At 44.0% G+C, this 20,161-nt stretch overlaps 1 protein-coding gene across 4 annotated transcripts in view; it reads right to left on the bottom strand.

Moving 5' to 3' along the window:
* The window catches only part of cep112 (centrosomal protein 112), a 191,343-nt gene that overhangs the window by 37,035 nt on the left and 134,147 nt on the right, over positions 1 to 20,161 (bottom strand). For all 4 annotated transcript variants that reach the window (XM_066641756.1, XM_066641758.1, XM_066641755.1 and 1 more), the window contains one exon: positions 8,066 to 8,128. In XM_066641756.1, the coding sequence (XP_066497853.1) occupies positions 8,066 to 8,128 (63 nt within the window). The remainder of the gene's footprint in view (positions 1 to 8,065; positions 8,129 to 20,161) is intronic.

Below are 20,161 nucleotides of genomic sequence, written 5' to 3'. Positions count from 1 at the left end.
CTGCTGTACACTGTAATCCAAAACGGCGCTGTCAGAACAGAACTGTATCACTGACACAGTAACTTTGAAGAGTTTCACTGTAAATGTAAGCTTTTTCTATAGCTCCATTCACTGTGAGTTACTATGTATTTGCAGATCTGAAGATATTGAACAAAGAGTGTAACTGAGCTTTGTGTATGTTATGCCACAATATGTATCTTATTTTCTTCCAACTCGGCAAAAACTGCAAGTGTGCAGAGCATTTTCACTTGTCCAAACTTATGTCTGTGTAACAATAAAAGCTATTATAGTAAATAACAATAAGCTGGAGCATAAAGAGCGAGAATGCTTAGCAGCAACTGCTTAGCGATACTGAAAAACACCATGCTTTTATCACCTGTAACAGCATGGGTGGAACCCGTCTCCACCAATTAGACTGGGTTATCCCAACTAATTGTTGTATAATTAATAATAAACCTAGGTTTAAAGGCTTAAATCTAGTCCTACAGACATATTCAATCATATTAATGCCTAGTGTTGCCTATGTGCAGTGGGCTCAAAACCATGAGTCACACGCGCAATCCTCTGCTGAGCTTAAGTGACCTACGTAATCCCTCTCTTTAACAGATTTAAACTAGTTTGACCACTTGGTGTCCAACTGACTAGCTTTGGAACCTTTTACTTTAAAATATATTAGTAAATAAAAACTAAGACGTATTACATAACCTCCCATCTCTGTAATGCACGCATCGATGCAAGTGTGCTGCGAATTTGAAATGGAAGATGAGTCCTGACACTTCTGCTAAAGTGAGCTAGTGTTGGAGGCGTTCTGAGAGGTAAACACTCAAAAACCTGCATGTTTACAAATCACACACAAAATGGAGCTGAAGATACACCCCCGCCAGACCTGTCTGGAGACTTGTTTAACTCTGGAAATACTTTCTGACAATGTATTGCCATGCTGCGAAGGATAAATTAATGTTTACTCTTGGTCACTGTGTGCGAATACTAATGCAGATTGAAGCTGTATATTTGCGGACGTATGTGCAATGAAATGAAGCGTACTATTAGAGAGCTTGGCCTTCGATGATGCAGTAAATGATTCCGCAGTCTGGAGAGGCCTTACACTAAACGTCAGAACATGTGTGAACACGATTTTGATGGCAATCAATCACAAGAACCATGGTATGGTGAAATAATGATAATGAATAAATGTGAATCCCCAAAGATGCTGGATATAGATCGTTCACTGTACAGTGAACTCAACCCAATACTGGAGGGCTTCATACCCCAGTAGCCCATGCTTGGCGTGGACATGAGGAACTTAAGCTCCTGGTCAGGTGATCCAGTGTCCCACTGTTTGTTCCTATATATTTTAAAGGAGATTACATAAGGATGCACCTTAAAGAAAAATAAATGACTAATTAAACAGGCAACCATTTGTATAAAGACAGAAACAAAACTGTAGCATGACAAAAAATACACACACTGAATTATAAATAGGCGGCACGGTGGCGCAGCAGGTAGGTGTCGCAGTGACACAACTCCAGGGGCCTGGAGGTTGTGGGTTCAAGTCCCGCTCTGGGTGACTGTCTGTGAGGAGTTGGTGTGTTCTCCCTGTGTCTGCGTGGGTTTCCTCCGGGTGCTCCAGTTTCCTCCCATAGTCCAAAAACACACGTTGGTAGGTGGATTGGCGACTCAAAATTGTCCGTAGGTGTGAGTGTGTGAGTGAATGTGTGTGTGTCTGTGTTGCCCTGTGAAGGACTGGCGCCCCCTCCAGGGTGTGTTCCCACCTTGCGCCCAATGATTCCAGGTAGGCTCTGGACCCACCGCGACCCTGAACTGGATAAGCGCTTACAGACAATGAATGAATGAATGAATTATAAATAACTGACTAATAAATAATGTAAACAGTGTGCTAATGCTAGTACAGTGAGCCACTAAAATCACAGCAAATCCTGCCCTTTGTTACATATACTCCAGTCCAACAACACTATCCTACTGACCAATGATCTAAGGCGACTTGTCAAATTTGGTTTTTCAGCTTTCGCTCCAGTGCAGATCGCTGTACTTGATTTGCACAAAAACTCCTGTGTAGGCTTATCAAACGAAACAAAAACTTTATTCAAGACACTTAATTAAAGGCCGGCTGCTGACCCTCTCTTATCAGCTTGCTTTGGAAAGTAAGTAAAACAGTGCCATACGATCTGATACAAAAGAAATGCAGTAAGGTCTAGACCGGCAAGACGTCTGGAATCAAGCTCAGATGGAGGAGAACTTCACAGCCATGTCCTGTGATCTTGATCTTATAATGGAGGAGATCTTATAATGATTTTGACATGTCTCTTGGCCTGAAGGTCTACGGTCACTTGTGTAAAATATCATTTCAATTTTTACCTTAAGTTTTTCATTTTATCCCGAGTGCTCTGCTTAACATCTCTTTGGGAAAACGTTTAAAGGAGCATTCATTCATTTTCTCCATTGATTCTGCCCCGAGTTAAGACACAGCCATTTCACTGACACTTATTCATTCATTCTTCATGTCATTTGAGCTGAACTTTACAGAAAATCTGTAAAAGTAATAAACAATCACTCTAATACATTATTTTTCTGGGTACAGTTTGGTGGAATGACCATAACTTTAAAAAAATTACTTCTTTAAATTGATTCCATCGTAATTTAACGAGATGTTTATTAAATTGTTTTATTCGCTTAGCACCACATGATCTTCGCTGATAACGTTAGCTGGCCCCTACCCAAAATCTATTACTGGCTAATATATTTAGTCATATTCAAGTTACTAAATATAGGTTTGGTTCTGCGCAGAGTCATTTGAACATTGTGAATTATCATCGGTTCATCTAAATTGGTTTTGTCTTACTTAGTTTAGCTTTAAAATGATTTATCTACAGCTCAGGGTTAATGTATCTCAACCTGCCACTAGAATTACAGACACAAGTACTAATCAGATGGCACTGCTTTAATGGATGTGACGTACTCTAATTATTACTGATCACTTTCAGAGGTTTTAATTCTGTCTGAGTACACCTTGTCGTTTTTATGGACGGCTCATTAGTAATGATTCCGTTGGCTTTACCTTCTTCGTCCGGTACAAATCAAAATGTCAGCGAACCTTCCACTATATCTTGTTGAAAACATAAAGGTACATGTATTGTCTTAACTCCAAACACTACAACGTGTAAAATAAAAGAAAAACAATTGATTTTAATCAATTTATTGACACAGGTTCGTTTAAGAAAGCTATAAGAGACTGAAGGCTTTCTACTTTCAAGCAGCTGAAGGTATGTGAACAGAAACAAGTGTTTAACTTTCTTTTTCCATATTCCATAAATGATTTTCCCAAGCTCTCCATGTAAAGCTAATAATAAAGAGTACTCTAGCCCTCTATTAGACATTCCAACTCAATTCCCATCTGGTATCAGCGAGGTCAAGACAGACCTCATTCTACTTGTTTTAAGGTAAAAAAAAACAAAACACAGACCTGTCCAATGTCAATAACTTTTCCACAAAGAATAACTTTATCAGAACGTTAAGAGCTGAAACCACTGCTCTCTGGATCAGAGATAGTTACAGAAAACGTAAACAGACACCTCTGAGGGAGACACAAGAAGTTTAAAGTTTCTTTTTAAGTGTTGCTAAATTGTCACTTGCTTTTCTGGATTATTATTGTTGGTTAGATAAAAGCATGATCTAGACGACGGGTAGCCAGCTGAACTCGGTGAACTCGGTACGGCTGTAAAAGCTGGATTTTGTAAACTGGGCTGTGCTAAATTATTCCCAAACTCCCATTTAGGTTCACTGTGTTGCGGAAATAAACACTGCCGGAGCACCATGGCTTGCTGTACTGTTTATTTACATGAGAGTTAGTGCTGACGAGCTAGTGGGCTTAACTTCTGCTCTTTTGAACAGGTGCAAATGCCTCCTGGAAATACTAATACAGCTTCGAGAAGTACATTTATTTTTGAACTGTCAATTGTAAGAGTTCAGTAAAGATATGTAAATAACCTTGGGTAAATTATTTGGGACTCTGCAGGGTCTAGACTCGTTCGTAGGAGTACCGCTCCTCTTATAAGGCATGGTACCTACGTCCTTGTTTTTTAGTAAAGGCTGTGAACTTGTGGCAAAAGACGGCGCAATAAAAAGCGAGAAGTTGTGTGTTTGAAATGCTCCAGTTAAAATTAACACTCTGTTTAGACTGTAAGTGGAGGAAAGGAGAGAGCGGGCCAGAGCTGGCTGCTTTGGGCTAGACAGATAATTGTTTATTGTGCGTAAACTTTCAGCAGGCACAATTCGACTGGAATCCATTCATTGTGTGGGAGTAGGGAGCAAAGACTTTGGAGCAACCACAGAGGGAGAGATTAGGCTTATTTTGTCAGTGGGTGGACCACATGAAAGCAACAAACAGCCCATTATTACGGTAACATCAGTTCTCTTGGTAATAATTATTTCGCCATATAGATTCCTGCATCTAGTCTTTAGCCCGGAGGAACACACTCATCCCTCCTTTCTTGTTATTCCTGTATCTTTCCTCTGATATTTAGGCCCTTTTTTGACTGTAATTGCTTCGGCTCGCCTTCTGTAATTTGGCAGCGGCTGTTTAGGCTGGGAGTAAGCGCACTTCCCGCTGAATTTGGATGAGTTGAGTTGTCACTCTGCAGCTTGGCGGAAGCAGCTGTCTCAGTCCTGAGTGCCTGGGTCTTAGGAAAGATAGAACGTGAAATAAGAGGCAGACTGATGAACCTGCTATTTCCAGCTAAGATGGGACCACGATACACAACGTTTACGCTGATTTTAGCCCTGATTTTCAAAAAAAAGCCAAGTCTGTCCTGGCTACCTTTGGTCTAAAGATATTTAGGTGGCGGAAATTGTGGGTTAGGAATGTAAACGAAGAGGTACGGCCAAAAAAAACCCTTAATATACAATTAAATTAGCATTTATATAAAAAAATAAAAAAAGATGAGGTAATATGACAAAAACACATCCTTTTATTGCACTGGTAAATCTACCAGGCTTAAATCTACTGATGGAATGATTGAATGCTGCTGGAAGTAAACTACGTACGTGTTTTGAATTGCGTTTTCTTCATAACTAACATGGCTGTTGCAGAGAGAATGAATATTAATACTCACAGTATCTTTCTTGGGCATCTTATATCTTAAAATCTTATTTACCTGGTTCTATGGCGATGTAAATTTGAACAATATTCATTAGAAATGTCTTATGCACACTGCACTTCATATATGAATTACAGATAGGGATAAACTGGTATGCAGGCTGTGGACAGAGGTCAGATATCCAATGGTTTTATGCCCAATGCAAAAATAAATGTGTTGCTTGCATGTGGTTAAAAAAATGCATCAATTATGAATGATTTAAAATATTAATCAACAGTTTTTTTAAAGGCCAAAGTGAATATGACTATATATCAATATCCACTCCTTACTGCACCTTAATTAGTTTAAAAATAGACAGGAATGTTCCGAGATATTAGTAATTGCACTATAACACTAATCCTTCAGTAACTGCTATTTCAAATTGATTTTATAATTGAGAGTTATTGCTTCTGGCCTTAAAAACTCCATATCAACACCTTCCTATCAAGCAGGACTTACATATAGCCCATAGTTTGCGTGAGGTCACAGGCCTGTAACTGCAGAGGCGGTTTGGGGGTGTGTGGATGGCATCGTTTTGTCGCCTCATCCGAGCGCTAATCGTTAGCTGGAAAGCTGCAAACACTGTTAGGGTCAAAGGTGGGCGGAGGGGGAGGCTTCTTCATGAGAGACCAAGTCAGCTGCCTTTGCCAACTATCGCTAATTAAAAGCCTAAGCAAAGTGAGTGTGCTGGCAGCAAGAGCCAAGATGCCCTCTGGACTAATGTATAGCTTGGCTTGGGTTTAATTGGGGCGATGCACATGCAACTGTACTAGCCCTGGGCGAATTAAAAAGATGCCTTATGATAAGTGGCAGAGGTTAGAAGTGGGTAGCTGTTTAGAGTTCAAAGGGCACTGCTTAGCACTATAGCTCAGGGAACTCAGAGCAACAAGTGCGAAGTTTGCAAAGTGCAAGTAAGTATGAATTTATACGAAGCGGCTATGAATAAAAAGTTTACATAAAATGTAATCACACAAAACTACCATTGAGGGAAGTTGGCATCATCTGTGAAGTTTCACACTATTATTACTTACAAATCCTCGGATACCCATTGTATTCAGTGAGGTTTTAGGGGAAAAACAGCAGTTCATACCCAACTAATTACTCTCGACCTGTTAAATATGTTTAATTAAAATTAGAAAACAAATGCGGATATGGAGATGTAACTGTGTGAAGAGTATCTTTAACAGTGAACACAACACCGCAGTTGCATCCATTTTAAAAGTAAAATTACACATAATTAATAAATAAGGAACCACAGAAAGTGGGAGCTGTGACATTAAAAGCAAAGCAGATTCCAGGGAATGTTAGAAACAGATAACAACAGGGACGCCAAATTCTATCTAAGGTGTATATAATCAGACCTTAATCAAAGCCCGTGTTTCCACAAAGGATTGTGGGACGAGGGGGAAGAGGAGGAGGGATGGAGACGTGTTTGTACAGCTTATGCCAATTTGGTGCTTTAAAAAAAACAATAATAGGAGGGATTAATGACTTGCGGTTCTCTCAGAAGAAATGTAGCATTAGACATAAACAAAAGAGGGGTGAGCACCCACAAAATCGTATGCGTACGCACCCGCATGTTTTTAGTTGTTTTTTTTTTCCCCTTTTTTTGAGCAATGGCTGTTGTGTAATTTGATAGGCCGCTGTTTTCACACGACATCTGCTTGTCAACCTCACTGTGAACCTGCCTTGTTTTAAGGGGGGAGCTCCTGAAACAGAGTTGTGAAAGAGGACAAGAAAGGGTTTGGATTTGGTTGTTAGGTAATGAGGGGCAATTCGGGCAGATGAGAAAAAAAATGCCACTGAAGTCAGCTGTCCTCAAGTGAGGGGAGATTTCTTGTTTTTTCTTTCTCTTATGAAACATAAACAACTCTCAGGAGTTCAGCCGCAGTGTTCGAGCCGCCCGTGTAATCTCACACGCCGAGAGAGGAGTGAGTGGAATAGAGAGAGAGAGAGAGAGAGAGAGGATAGAGGACAGGACCTGCTTGATTCATGAGCAAAAGAGGAGAACTAGAGCTGGGTCTTTTTTTTTTTTTCTTCCCTCAGTTTGAACAGATTAAATCTAATGTTAACCACATGGCTGTGTGGGGGTGGGGGCCCTCCAATAACAGACATGTCAGCATGGAAGAATGGAAAGCGAAAATAGGGATCAATGCACAGATGGCCCCAATGATTTTGTTCAAAATAACGATGCCTCCCCATCACAGAGGTCAGCAGTGTCATTAACAGCTATAAAATCTACAGCATGTGACCACTAGAAATAAATAAACTGTTGTGTTTGTAGTCTCCTGTATTGCATGAATTGTTGTCTTCCAAAAATGCGAGTGGATCAGACACAGCAGTGCTGCTGGAGTTTTTAAACCCTGTGTCCACTCTCTGTCCACTCTGTGAGACACTCCTCCCTTGTTGGTCCACCTTGTAGATGTAAAGTCAGAGACGGTAGCTCATCTGTCGCTGCACAGTGTGTGTCGCTCGTCCTCTAGTCCTTCATCAGTGACACCTCTTAACAAACACTGAGGTGTTTAAAAACTCCAGGAGCACTGCTGTGTCTGATCCACTTGCACCACCACATCAGGGTCACTGCAGCGCTGAGAATGATCCACCACCAACAGGGGTAACAAAGTATACAGAGCATACACTGTGCTCCTGTGAGGTCAGTGGAGCTGAGACGGTGGAGAGTGAGTGTAGAAACAAGGTAGATGTTTCTAATCCAATGATTAGTGTTCAGTGTATATTTTAGATAGTCGCCCACAGTAGAGGAGTGGTACCAGGAACACTATGTATATGTCTGTGTGAACAGGCAGGTGTGTAATTTTAGTCCAGAGGGGAAAAGAGGGCCGTTTTTTCAGACTTCCCCCAACATTTGTATATCCTTTCAAACAATGCTTTAGGAGGTGGAAGAGACTGTTTACCTGTGTGGCCTTGGCAAGCTTCTGACTGTAGTCTTTCTCAAGCTGCTTCAACCTGCTGTTGGTCTGCAACGAGAGAGAAGAAAGAGAAGGTGGAGGAGAGGGGGGGGGGGTGAGAGAGAGGGGGACACAGAGAGAGAGAGAGAGAGAGAGAGAGAGAGAATGAAACCTGATTCGCTGGTAGGAAGTGCGCTCACAGACACTTTGCTGTGACCTCTGTGGCTGGTACGGTGCCAATAGCGATGCCTCTCCGCAGCAGCCAGAACAGCGCAGGGGTCGGCCTTTGATCAGTGGCCAAACTATTCATTTACTTAACAGGAAAGAGAGAGAGAGAGAGACACACACAGAGACAGAGAATGAAAACCAACCGCCAATTATCTGCGAAAACAAGAATGGCACATGAAAACATGACGCGCTCGCTCTATGTTCGGAAAAGAACGGAAACAAAGAGAGTCGGCCAGGGCACATGCTCACTGAGCCGGCGACAGGGTAAAAACCGACAAACACAGTGATGTCTCTCTTTCCTTTTACACCCCATGACAAACAAAAAACTGCTGCAGCAACACCAGAGGTTCCGAAGTGCCCTGGGTCTGACGTTACTGTGCTGTACTGAGTGCCGCCGAAGATGAGCCAAAGGGGAACATAAGGTACATCTGAAACACAAGCTCAGAAAGGAATTGATCTGCTCAGAGCTAACTATGGCCTTCATTGATCAGCTGGGCACTTCCTCTCCAGCCAGTGCTGCATAACCTACAAAGCAGTGTCGAGTTTTAGACAGTAATCTGTCTCAATAAAACAGCGGGCGATACTCAAAAACAACACAGTGCAGGGCGCTTCAAATAACGAGAAGGTATTGTCTTTCAAAAAAGCTGTTGAGATGTTGCGAGCACTTCCAAAAGACTAAACTGGGATTTTAATTCCTGATTTAACATTATTGAGTGTACTGGGGTTGGACAATGAAAGGGAAACACCTGGTTTTAGACCACAATAATTTATTAGTACGGTGTAGGGCCTCCTTTTGCGGCTGATACAGCGTCAGTTCGTCTTGGGAATGACATACACAAGTCCTGCACAGTGGTCAGAGGGATTTGAAGCCATTCTTCTTGCAGGATAGTGGCCAGGTCTCTACGTGATGCTGGTGGAGGAAAACGTTTCCTGACTCGCTCCTCCACAACACCCCAAAGTGGCTCAATAATATTTAGATCTGGTGACTGTGCAGGCCGTGGGAGATGTTCAACTTCACTTTCATGTTCATCAAACCAGTCTTTCACCGGTCTCACTGTGTGTATTGGTGCGTTGTCGTCCTGATACACGGCACCGCCTTCAGGACACAATGTTTGAACCATTGGATGCACATGGTCTCACTGGTGCAATGTGGAGTTAATGAAGATTGTCCACCAGGCTGCTCCAATTTAGCCCTGACACCTCCCACACTACAATGACAGGTGTTTCACTTTCACTGTCTAACCCCTGTATATACAATTAGAAAGAGGAATATCAAGTTAATCAAACTGTGTTCAGCCCATTTTCCACCCAGGTGCCCATCTAAATAATGAAAAGGAAAGTGGTTCATTATGAACGCCTGCATCAAACTGGGAAAGTCCTGGATCAGATACCACTACGTTAACTGGACATTGCAGTGGTATTTCGATTACAGGCAACAAAGCAGCATGTTTGTGACAACTTCGTATTTGTTTCACGATTCTACCCTCTCAGTTTAAAAAGGTACGGTGCAGGTACATTACTGTCAAACAGTGTAGTGTGTCTTTAAAGGTACAGCAGTGGTGTTAGAGTCCAGTTGTGTTCCCTAAATGTTCATTACATTCTCTTCTCCAGAAGGAGAGGGGGATCTCTGTAATCTTTCATTACACAACTGTGGAGTATAAAAGAACACAATAAAAGTCCTGGAGATGAAACGGGGCGAATGAACTCAACACAACTTTAAAATGTTAAATTAATATAGAATACGGTACAGTTATGTTCCCGAACTAAAGTAGTGAATATGTATCACCACGGTAACACTGTACATCGCCAACCTGTGTATTTTGGAGAAAAGTGATGCAGTGTCCAAAAAAATACAGTAAAAAAAAGAAATGTTTTACACTAAAGCTTCTGGTTTGAGGGGAAGAAAAAGTAATGTTCTTTGTTTATTCAGAAATACAGCAGCACTGCTGTTTAAAGTCCTCCAGGTCTTAACAGTGAAGCATGTTTACGGCTGTGTGAGAGTTGTGTTAGTGTCCATCGAGGACCAGCAGGGTGTGTGCAGACTGAGCACACACACCACGGTGTTAGTGGTGATTCTCCGCTTTCAGAGCTGCTTTTGAAACCTTCTGCTGAAACACTGGCAGACAGAAGGCGCCAGGCGCAGGCATCAACACCTGAGCCACCCTCCAACCCACACACACATTCAAACACACAGACAAGTGACCAAACAATGAGAGCCATCAGCAAAGCCAAGCCCAGCCAAGTCTGCACCGTCTGCCTCACTCACTTTTCCTTCCCCCGCCTCTTTTTCAGCGACTGTTCCTCCGTCTCCTGAGGCCTTTCCACCTGATGAGAGTGAAAACAAAGCATAGAAGGCGGAGGGGGAGGGGGAGAAAAAAGAAAGGGGAAAAAAAAAAAGGACATTCTTTGTAGCCTGTTGGCTGTGTGTGTTGCTATAGAGACGGCACTGACTTGCCTGCTGTTTCATGACGAGCGCTGCCGGCCAAATGAGCAAATCCATGTTTAGTGCGAATCTTTGCTTGGATTCTGCAAAGAAAGGAGCGCTAAGTTTTCTTGGATTGCTCTGTGTCCATCTCTTTACGGCCTCTTAACTTTAGCCAGCTGTCAAAATCAAAGTGAGATGCTGCGTAACCAGCGGAGTCCCTATAACTGATGTAACAAGGAATATAGCCGAACGAAACGGGTTCCTAAAACAGGGATCCACCCTCAGCAATGTGAGTCTAGATTTGTCAGTGTTTGTATGCCTTTCCTCAGCTGAGTACCTGTGCCCTGTCAAAGGCATTCCTCCGCTCCAGGCACTTTGAGGCGCTATCAGAAGCTGCAATCACTTAATAATCCTGCCGGAGTGGAGCGCGCCGCCTTTTGAAGTGTGCAGAAGAGAGCGGCGCTTAGTGTATTTGAAGGCAAGACCATGTGCCGCTTAGCGAAACTTAATTAACAAGCCGGAGCTGGAGCTCAGCCAGCCACTGGGCAGCACTTTTGAAGAGGGAGAAATGGAGGAAGAAATAATAACAATCATCATCACCATCACCATCATTATTGTTATTATTATTATTATAGTAATAAGACAACACCTAGATTCGGAAACAAATGCGTGCAACAAACAAATGCACAAATACAAAGAGTCATGCACATAGAAGCATCACAGGTATCTCTCCCTTCGTAACATGTGCCTAAGTTCTTCTGGCCGGTGTTGTCCTGCTTATTTATGTGGGTGTATGTTTGTGGTTAGATCCAAGTTTTTGGGGCTTTTTCTTAAGAAATCTGGGTTACATCCTACTGCTTAGAGAGGAGGAAAAGGGCTGTTCTGTAAACAACTTTTAAAAGCTTGGGACGTGCGAACTGCCTTAGGTTTTATTGGTTCCTCGTGTTGAGGACAGAGACGGAACATTACAAACTTGAAAGTGCTCATATGAAGACATCCCTTCCATACGTAAACGAACAGTAACATTATAACGGGGACTGTGGGCAAGTTTGAGAAAACTCTTGATTTCTAAAGCAGATATCCAGGTGATATTTCTGAGGAAAAATAATGCTCCTTTGGTTCACACAGAAAATAATCAAAGTATGTACATTGACCACTGATATTTAAACATCTGCAGAAGACTGTCTTCATTCAAAGGACTGTAGGCACTTAGCATTAAAGCTTCCATCATTCAGATCTAAAGAGAATCCACAGGGGTCCTGTCCATTCTTCTACTGTGAAAAGAGGACTCATTTGTATGGGTCTGAAAGGAAGTGGACGTGTCAAGAGGCCATTGTAGGTTGTTTGCAAATGATGCAGATGGAGGGCAGGAAGGGACTCATACATAGGGAGCTCTGTCACAGTAACACTGGCTCTTAAAACCTGTGGTTTGCGTCATTTTAAGTTGCTCAAAATCATTTCAACTGATAAACAACAAAGAGCTTGGGGAGGCGACTCACACTCACTCATTCACTCACATCTATGGACACTTTTGAGTCTCCAATCCACCTACCAACGTGTGTTTTTGGAGCATGGGAGTAAACCGGAACACCCGGAGGAAACCCACACAGACACAGGGAGAACACACCACACTCCTCACAGACAGTCACCCGGAGGAAACCCACACAGACCCAGAGAGAACACACCACACTCCTCACAGACAGTCACCCGGAGGAAACCCACGCAGACACAGGGAGAACACACCACACTCCTCACAGACGGTCACCCGGAGGAAACCCACACAGACACAGGGAGAACACACCACACTCCTCACAGACGGTCACCCGGAGGAAACCCACACAGACACAGGGAGAACACACCACACTCCTCACAGACAGTCACCCGGAAGAAACCCACACAGACACAGGGAGAACACACCACACTCCTCACAGACAGTCACCCGGAGGAAACCCACACAGACACAGAGAGAACACATCACACTCCTCACAGACAGTCACCCGGAGGAAACCCACGCAGACACAGGGAGAACACACCACACTCCTCACAGACGGTCACCCGGAGGAAACCCACACAGACACAGGGAGAACACACCACACTCCTCACAGACAGTCACCCGGAGGAAACCCACACAGACCCAGAGAGAACACACCACACTCCTCACAGACAGTCACCCGGAGGAAACCCACGCAGACACAGGGAGAACACACCACACTCCTCACAGACGGTCACCCGGAGGAAACCCACACAGACACAGGGAGAACACACCACACTCCTCACAGACGGTCACCCGGAGGAAACCCACACAGACACAGGGAGAACACACCACACTCCTCACAGACAGTCACCCGGAAGAAACCCACACAGACACAGGGAGAACACACCACACTCCTCACAGACAGTCACCCGGAGGAAACCCACACAGACACAGAGAGAACACACCACACTCCTCACAGACAGTCACCCGGAGGAAACCCACGCAGACACAGGGAGAACACACCACACTCCTCACAGACGGTCACCCGGAGGAAACCCACACAGACACAGGGAGAACACACCACACTCCTCACAGACAGTCACCCGGAGGAAACCCACGCAGACACAGGGAGAACACACCACACTCCTCACAGACAGTCACCCGGAGTGGGACTCGGAGCTGTGTGACAGTGACATCTCCAAAATAGTAACTTTACTGGATAAGGGCTACAGACAATGAATGAATTAATGTTTGAAGAGGTTTCTGAGAAATGTTCAGTAAAAGGCATGTTTTCTGATGTCGTCCCTATCACAGAACCATGATGTAAACTGCACTGGAGTGACTGGACACGAAGAGCGCTCTGTGACTTTAGCACCTCATTGTACATTAGGAACACAAAAGGATGTGTCATTGCTTAAAACAAAGAGGAAAAAAAACCCTGATCAAAAGTTTTCTTCTTTGAAGGAAGTGGGTTTACTTATGAAGGTGTGGCCCCTATTTCTCCACCCTGAGCCTTCCAGGTAACTAAATAAACCAGCTCATAATAAAAGCCGCTCACGATAGACTAGCAAATATTTGCACGGTCTACGGCTTTCAGATAAACGAGCGGCTTGCGGCACATACGCACGGCTGCTCTGGTGAGCAAACAGAGGAGGCGGGAAGGCGAGGTGCGAAAAGCTATTTGTTTAGTTATTGTCCATTATTCATGCTCTGCTGCGGCTGTGGCTTCTCCTCGCTCTCAGACCTCCAGTGCTGCCAGGCTAATCACACACATTTCTGCTTGTACTGTATCTGTCTCATCACTAGCTCTGTCACTCACCATTTTTGTCTCGTCTCCCACTCTGCTCTATTCCCCCATGAACAGAAATGTTGTAATGGGTAAGTGACAGCCTTTACGTTCTAATGTCAGCGTGGATGAGACGTGACTGTGCGCCGAAAGGGTTTGGAGCTTTCAAGGAATTCTGCTGGAATGTGGCGAGACTGCGGCACACCGTGGAGTACAGTAAGGTCTCCGAGATTAACGAGGAATTTCACTGATTCACACGTTTGGGTGGGAAGTGCCATTCTAGAGATGTGTGGGATTCTTTACAGTGGTACTGTACGTCCTGGCGTCTCAAATTTGTGGCACAATCAACGGTTCACATCCAGGTCATGTAATCTAAAGTAAACCTAAGCATGCTGTGCAATGGGACACTGGAGCAACTGCACATGAGCCTAAAGACACCATGTCCAAAGCCAAGAGACAGCCAAGGGTCAGCTAGGGAGGTTTAGCTCAGTGGGCTGCATTCTCTGGAGAGGCATTTGATCCAGAAAAAAATCATCGAACATCAATACATGACCCCATTAACCTCTCTCCTGCTGGTGAGCCAAGAAACAGCACCTGTAGGCGTTTGGGCCGGTGTGAGTCCTCTGAACATAGAAAAGCATGGAAAGAGATGAGAAAGCTGCTGTATTCCTGTTTCATAGGTGGGGAACACAAATATATTTGCTGCTACTTTCTCAGAAAATAGCTATGGTGCAGGAACATCACTGTCACTGAAGCTTCAAACAGTGTAGTGCATCTTTAAAGGTACAGCAGTGGTGTTAGAGTCCAGTTGTGTTCCCTAAAGGTTCATTACATTCTCTTCTCCAGAAGGAGAGGGGGATCTCTGTAATCTTTCATTACACAACTGTGGAGAGTAAAATAACACAATAAAAGTCCTGGAGATGAAACGGGGCGAATGACTTCAACACAACTTTAACATCCACAGTTCATATAAAGTAAGGTACGGTTATGTTCCCGAACCAAAACACTGAATATGTTTCACTGAGGGTTCCACCACGGAGACCGTTTTTCTGACAGTGTACAGTTACGTTACTTAAGGAGGATCTCACTCCAAATTCAGGAGAGCGCTAACTGCATGAAAGTAAACGTAGAGTGAAAGTGCTACAAAACTAAACAGCTCGAGTTACACATGAGTTTCTGTGGGAATTCAAACAGTTAATAAACACTTACAATTTACACTTCAGCCGCCTACAAGATACAATCGGTTTCCACCTTAAAAGATGCCCCTTTTTCTGTACAAACACAAACAAAAACAGTAGTTCTCCGGAATCGTCTACCTGCCCTTTAACTCCATTTCTGAAGAAATGCAACTTTTAGTGTAATTCTGCCACAAGAAACAGAGCGAGTTCAGGCAGCGAAAATGAAAACAGACCTCAAACACAGACCACCCCCTCCCCTCCCACTGCCGGTCTGTTTACTTTCACAATAGCAGGTGAAGGTAGGGCCCTGTCCACATATTTTAGGACCATTGTTCATTTTTCATCACAGATTCATAAGTCCCTTAGAAGCACAGCTGGGCGAAGACCCGTCAGGCTTATTACTGATGGAGATCTAGCACAAACATCTGCTGCAGGGCTAAGGCCAAAAAAACGCCTGCTTTATTGGCCTTAAGGAGCCTGGACCTCCTGCCCACCGTCCCGTTTGATGACCTTCGGGGCTGGGTTTGAGCCTGGGTCGGCACTACAAAGCCCAGATTAGAGAATCAATAAGAGATGAAGGCAAAGAGCCCCGCTACGCTGAAAGAGCCTTTTATCTGCCCAACCTCCCGACAGTGGCCGTCACCATCTGGTGGCGTGATTAAAGCTCGCTGATGACTGCTGAGCTTGTTCTACCGTTCTAGTCTGCAGACAAAAAAAAAAAGGGCTCGAGGTGTAACCCACACCTGATCTTTAGGAGACACACGGCTCGAGTCAGAAACATGCAACAAGACTAAGTTCAGGACGAACTCTAGTAAGGGTTAAGGATGAATGTAATGTACACCACGGATTTCTAAACGAATCAAACAGAATAAACTGTTGTCTCCTTGCGGCATTCCTGCTTTTGTGTTTGCAACAGATTATTCCTCCTGCTGTTGTAATATATAAAGTGTAAAATAAGTTGTAAAGCCATTTCATGGTAACAGTTGTGTAGCATTAAGGATAAATATCATCATTTTATTCAACAAAATACACTACGTTCATGATCGCCGACATCGAAATCCCCATCTTTAGAGGAACACTAGTTTCCTACCCTCCTCCACATGTTACATAGTGCAGTTTCTGCAGTGCTAAGTGCTAAGGCCACGACAGAGGCTCTCTATCACAGGTCAGAGCATCTCAATGAGTGTCAAGCAAGAATTTTAAGGTAAAGATATTACATAGTGTTACTTTAAATCGTCTAAACCAGAACTCGCACATACTTTTGAGCACAAGATTATCTCAAAGAACAGAACAAATCAAACAAATCTTGATGGGACTGATGACGGATGCAGTGTCAAATAAAATCTCGCTTGTCATTTTCAAACTACTTTGAGGTTATCTGTAACCCTTATCCAGTTCAGGGTCGCGGTGGGTCCAGAGCCCACCTGGAATCATTGGGCGCAAGGCGGGAATACACCCTGGAGGGAGCGCCAGTCCTTCACAGGGCAACACACACACACACACACACACACATTCACTCACACCTACGGACACTTTTGAGTCACCAATCCACCTACCAACGTGTGTTTATGGAACTGTGGGAGGAAACCGGAGCACCCAGAGGAAACCCACGCAGACACAGGGAGAACACACCACACTCCTCACAGACAGTCACCCGGAGGAAACCCACGCAGACACAGGGAGAACACACCACACTCCTCACAGACAGTCACCCGGAGTGGGACACGAACCCACAACCTCCAGGCCCCTGGAGCTGTGTGACTGCGACACCTACCTGCTGCGCCTTACTTTGAGGTTATATTTTGAATAAAATAACTGTGATTTTTAATTCTACGCAAAGGTTACAGCAACATGACAAATGTTTTAATTTTGACTTACAGTTCTACGCTGCACAAAAACACTTTCAAATTTATTTGTATATATTTAAAATATTCTCTTTATAAGCACTGAATCAATAATTGGACCCTTGCTGTATACTGTATATCAACCATTGCCATTTTTATTAGCACTTTTCAGTCTCAAATAAAGAGTTTTTCAAAAATAAATATATAAAATAAAGTCAAATTAACAGTTAAAAGGTGTTTACAATAAATTTCACAAGGGTTCAAATATAAAATCTGGCCAACTAATGATCACACAGATTAAATAATGTTTTATTTTCAAGTTGAGAACTTCTTATATACGTTTTCAACATGTGAAACTGTACTTTGGAGACATTAACAGAACTGTCCCACATGAAGCTGTCACCAGGGTGGAAAGACTAAATGCTGGACTAACGTCTTCTAGCGGTTCAGGAACTGTACACTGTACGCTATCACATCACATATCCTTTGCTGCGGTGTGTGTCTGTGTAAAAGAACCCGAATTAAAATGCAACAGCGTATTTATCTGAACCGAACTACACAGTAACACACCACATTGTTAGAAAGTGCCTGTGGTCGTGATGTGTCTGGTCAGCCGGGTGTTCAGTTGTGTTTGTACGAGGTGAGCTGTTCTGCAGCGTGTGTAAGGCAGTGCAACAAGCCGCCTCTGTGTGAGCCCACAGAGGCTTTAAGGCTGGCACTGATGTTCCACACACTCAGAACAGCTCCATACTGCCAGTCTGTGGCAGTATCTCTCAGTGTCACACACACACACACTTGCAGCCATAAATAACCCAGCCACACTCAGGGAATAATAGTAATAAAAAAAGGGGGTGGTTGAGGGGGGGAAGGCTAAACTTTCATCTCCACACAAGAAAGAGAAATAGAATCACCACATCCATCCACATGCCTGGATGGTCTAAATCTGATTTTCTGCTATTAAGCCCCATTTCCCTCCCTCAATCTGCCACTCAGAGGTGATAGCGACACGTCTTTGATCATTTTCTCCCCCCCACTGTTTTGCTTGCCGTAATCCATGACCAAAAATAATGGGATTTGGTGTATCTCCAAATGGCAGAGAAACCAGTTGACAGAAATTATTAAGTTTGAGAGAGAGAGAGAGAGAGAGAGAGACAAACAACGACAAACAACACCACCCCCCCACCCCCCGCCTCCTCCACCATCATCTGGCAGATGAGGAAGTCGGAAAAAACAAAACCCCCAAATTCTAGAGTGAAAAGTATTGGTGATATTTTACAAACACATACATATACATAGATAAATATATATATAAAAAAAACCCTGACGTCCAAACTTTGGGCAGAATGACAGCTGACAGGTCTGTCTTGGGAGAGCCGCGCTCATTGATGCGCGTCTCGGTTTTGAAAGGAGTGTGTGTTTACAGCGTTCCTCTCCGTCGGCGGCAGCCATGTCTGAAGAGTTGCTTCAGTCTAATCCCTGCTGTCATGACTGAATCAAAAGCGTGTACGGGTGCCACATCCTTGTTAGTCAACAGGTGCAAGTGGTGGAGTATTAAAGTTGTATTCACAACTGTCTTTTTGCATTTCGCTGCCAGGTTCCAGAAAGAGAAGACGTGTAGAGAACTTAAGACAGTCTTTAAGTGTCTGCGTGGGAGAGATGTCACCAGCCGCAAAAATAGCTCTCGTGATGTTTGTGAATGCGGATGTGTCAGCCTGGACAAAGCTGTTCTGGTACCACCATTCGTCAAAAGAAAAATCTTTTGTAGCGCACTGCACGCAGAAAAAGGATTACTCAAAAGTGTTGGGACATCGGTGGGATTCAGATTTGAATCCAAGCCGAGATGCGATATCCTTAAGTAGCACTCTGTGAGGAAAGAACACAGCTGGAGTACATTTCTAACTTGACAACTAGCGTGTTTATCATTTTATTTAGGAATTACACCACAGCAACCTTCATGTCAAGCTAGGATTGGAATAACACACCTGCAGGCTTTAGAAATTAGAGTTCAGGTGCGTGACAGTGAGTTTCCGTGCCACACAAGGACTGGGGAAACTGGGCGAAAACAGAAACAACAAAGAGGTTTCAATGGGTAGATCACTGGCTTCACATTAATGGCATTAGATGGTAGAGATATATGCTTTGGCTGCTCAGTACGTGTTTGAGGCCATTAATGGGCAACCAGGACCACTGCTCTCCCTACTTCGACAAATGACCCCTTACCAGTCAACTGCACAGTCTTCTAAGCAGAGATCTAGCTGAGGGAACAAAGAGCCATCACAGAGTGGGAGGATTTTGCTGAGGTTTCTCTTGAGCCTCTCACACATACAGCCCAGACATTTCCAGATATTTCCATATTCCATTCCATAATGAGAAGGTGAGGCTGTGCAGGTTGCCTTTCGCCTCCCACGCTGCTTCTAATGTATGTGAGTGGCATATACTATCGCACTTTTTCTTCTTCTTCTCCTTCTGTCACCTGGGTGCTGCATCTCATTCTTCAAGACACTGCCACTCGTTCAGCTCATCTGTGCTTCTACCATTCTCTCCCTCTCTCTCTCTATTCCCTTAAAACTTAAAATAACCGCACCCGTTGCATGGCGCACACCTTGTTACCATGGTGATCTTGAAGCAAGACAGGAAAAGAGCGAGTAGCTGGGAGCGAAACACATACAGCAGCTTCACTATGTAACCAAACCTGGAGGTGGGGGGGGGAATAAAAGACAGACAGAAATACAGACACCAAAAAGGTAAGCATCCCTTTTAAGTCTGTTTTCCCAAACAGAGGGGGCTGCTTTAAGTGAAAACGAAGGGCTCATATGGTGGGCAGATTGAAGCAATTCTCAGAGAGCAGCTCAGGTTTGTCCACTGATGTTAGGCCCTTGCCAGCTCCTTAGCAGGTTTGGATGAGGTGGAGGGAGAAGGGGGCTTTCTTTGAAGAGGAGAGACTGGATGTGGGCCTTTGAAAGTGGGGCGGGGGGGATCTTGGGGCCCTTGGCTGTGGGGCAAAAGAAGGGTGACCAGGGAATAGTCATCGGCCATATGAGAGCCAGTCACATCCGGTCGGGAGCCTCGGGCATGCTGTGCCATGCTGGTTATCCACTGCAGGAATGGTCCTGCTCTTGATGTGGGACACAGCCCTCTGAAGTTGGACATCTTTGTGGAGTGAGGGG

This window comes from Hoplias malabaricus, chromosome 13 (genome assembly GCF_029633855.1).
Source record: "Hoplias malabaricus isolate fHopMal1 chromosome 13, fHopMal1.hap1, whole genome shotgun sequence".
NCBI lineage: Eukaryota > Metazoa > Chordata > Actinopteri > Characiformes > Erythrinidae > Hoplias > Hoplias malabaricus.
Note: the sequence above shows the minus strand (reverse complement) of the source record. Positions and strands in the feature narration are given on the sequence as shown.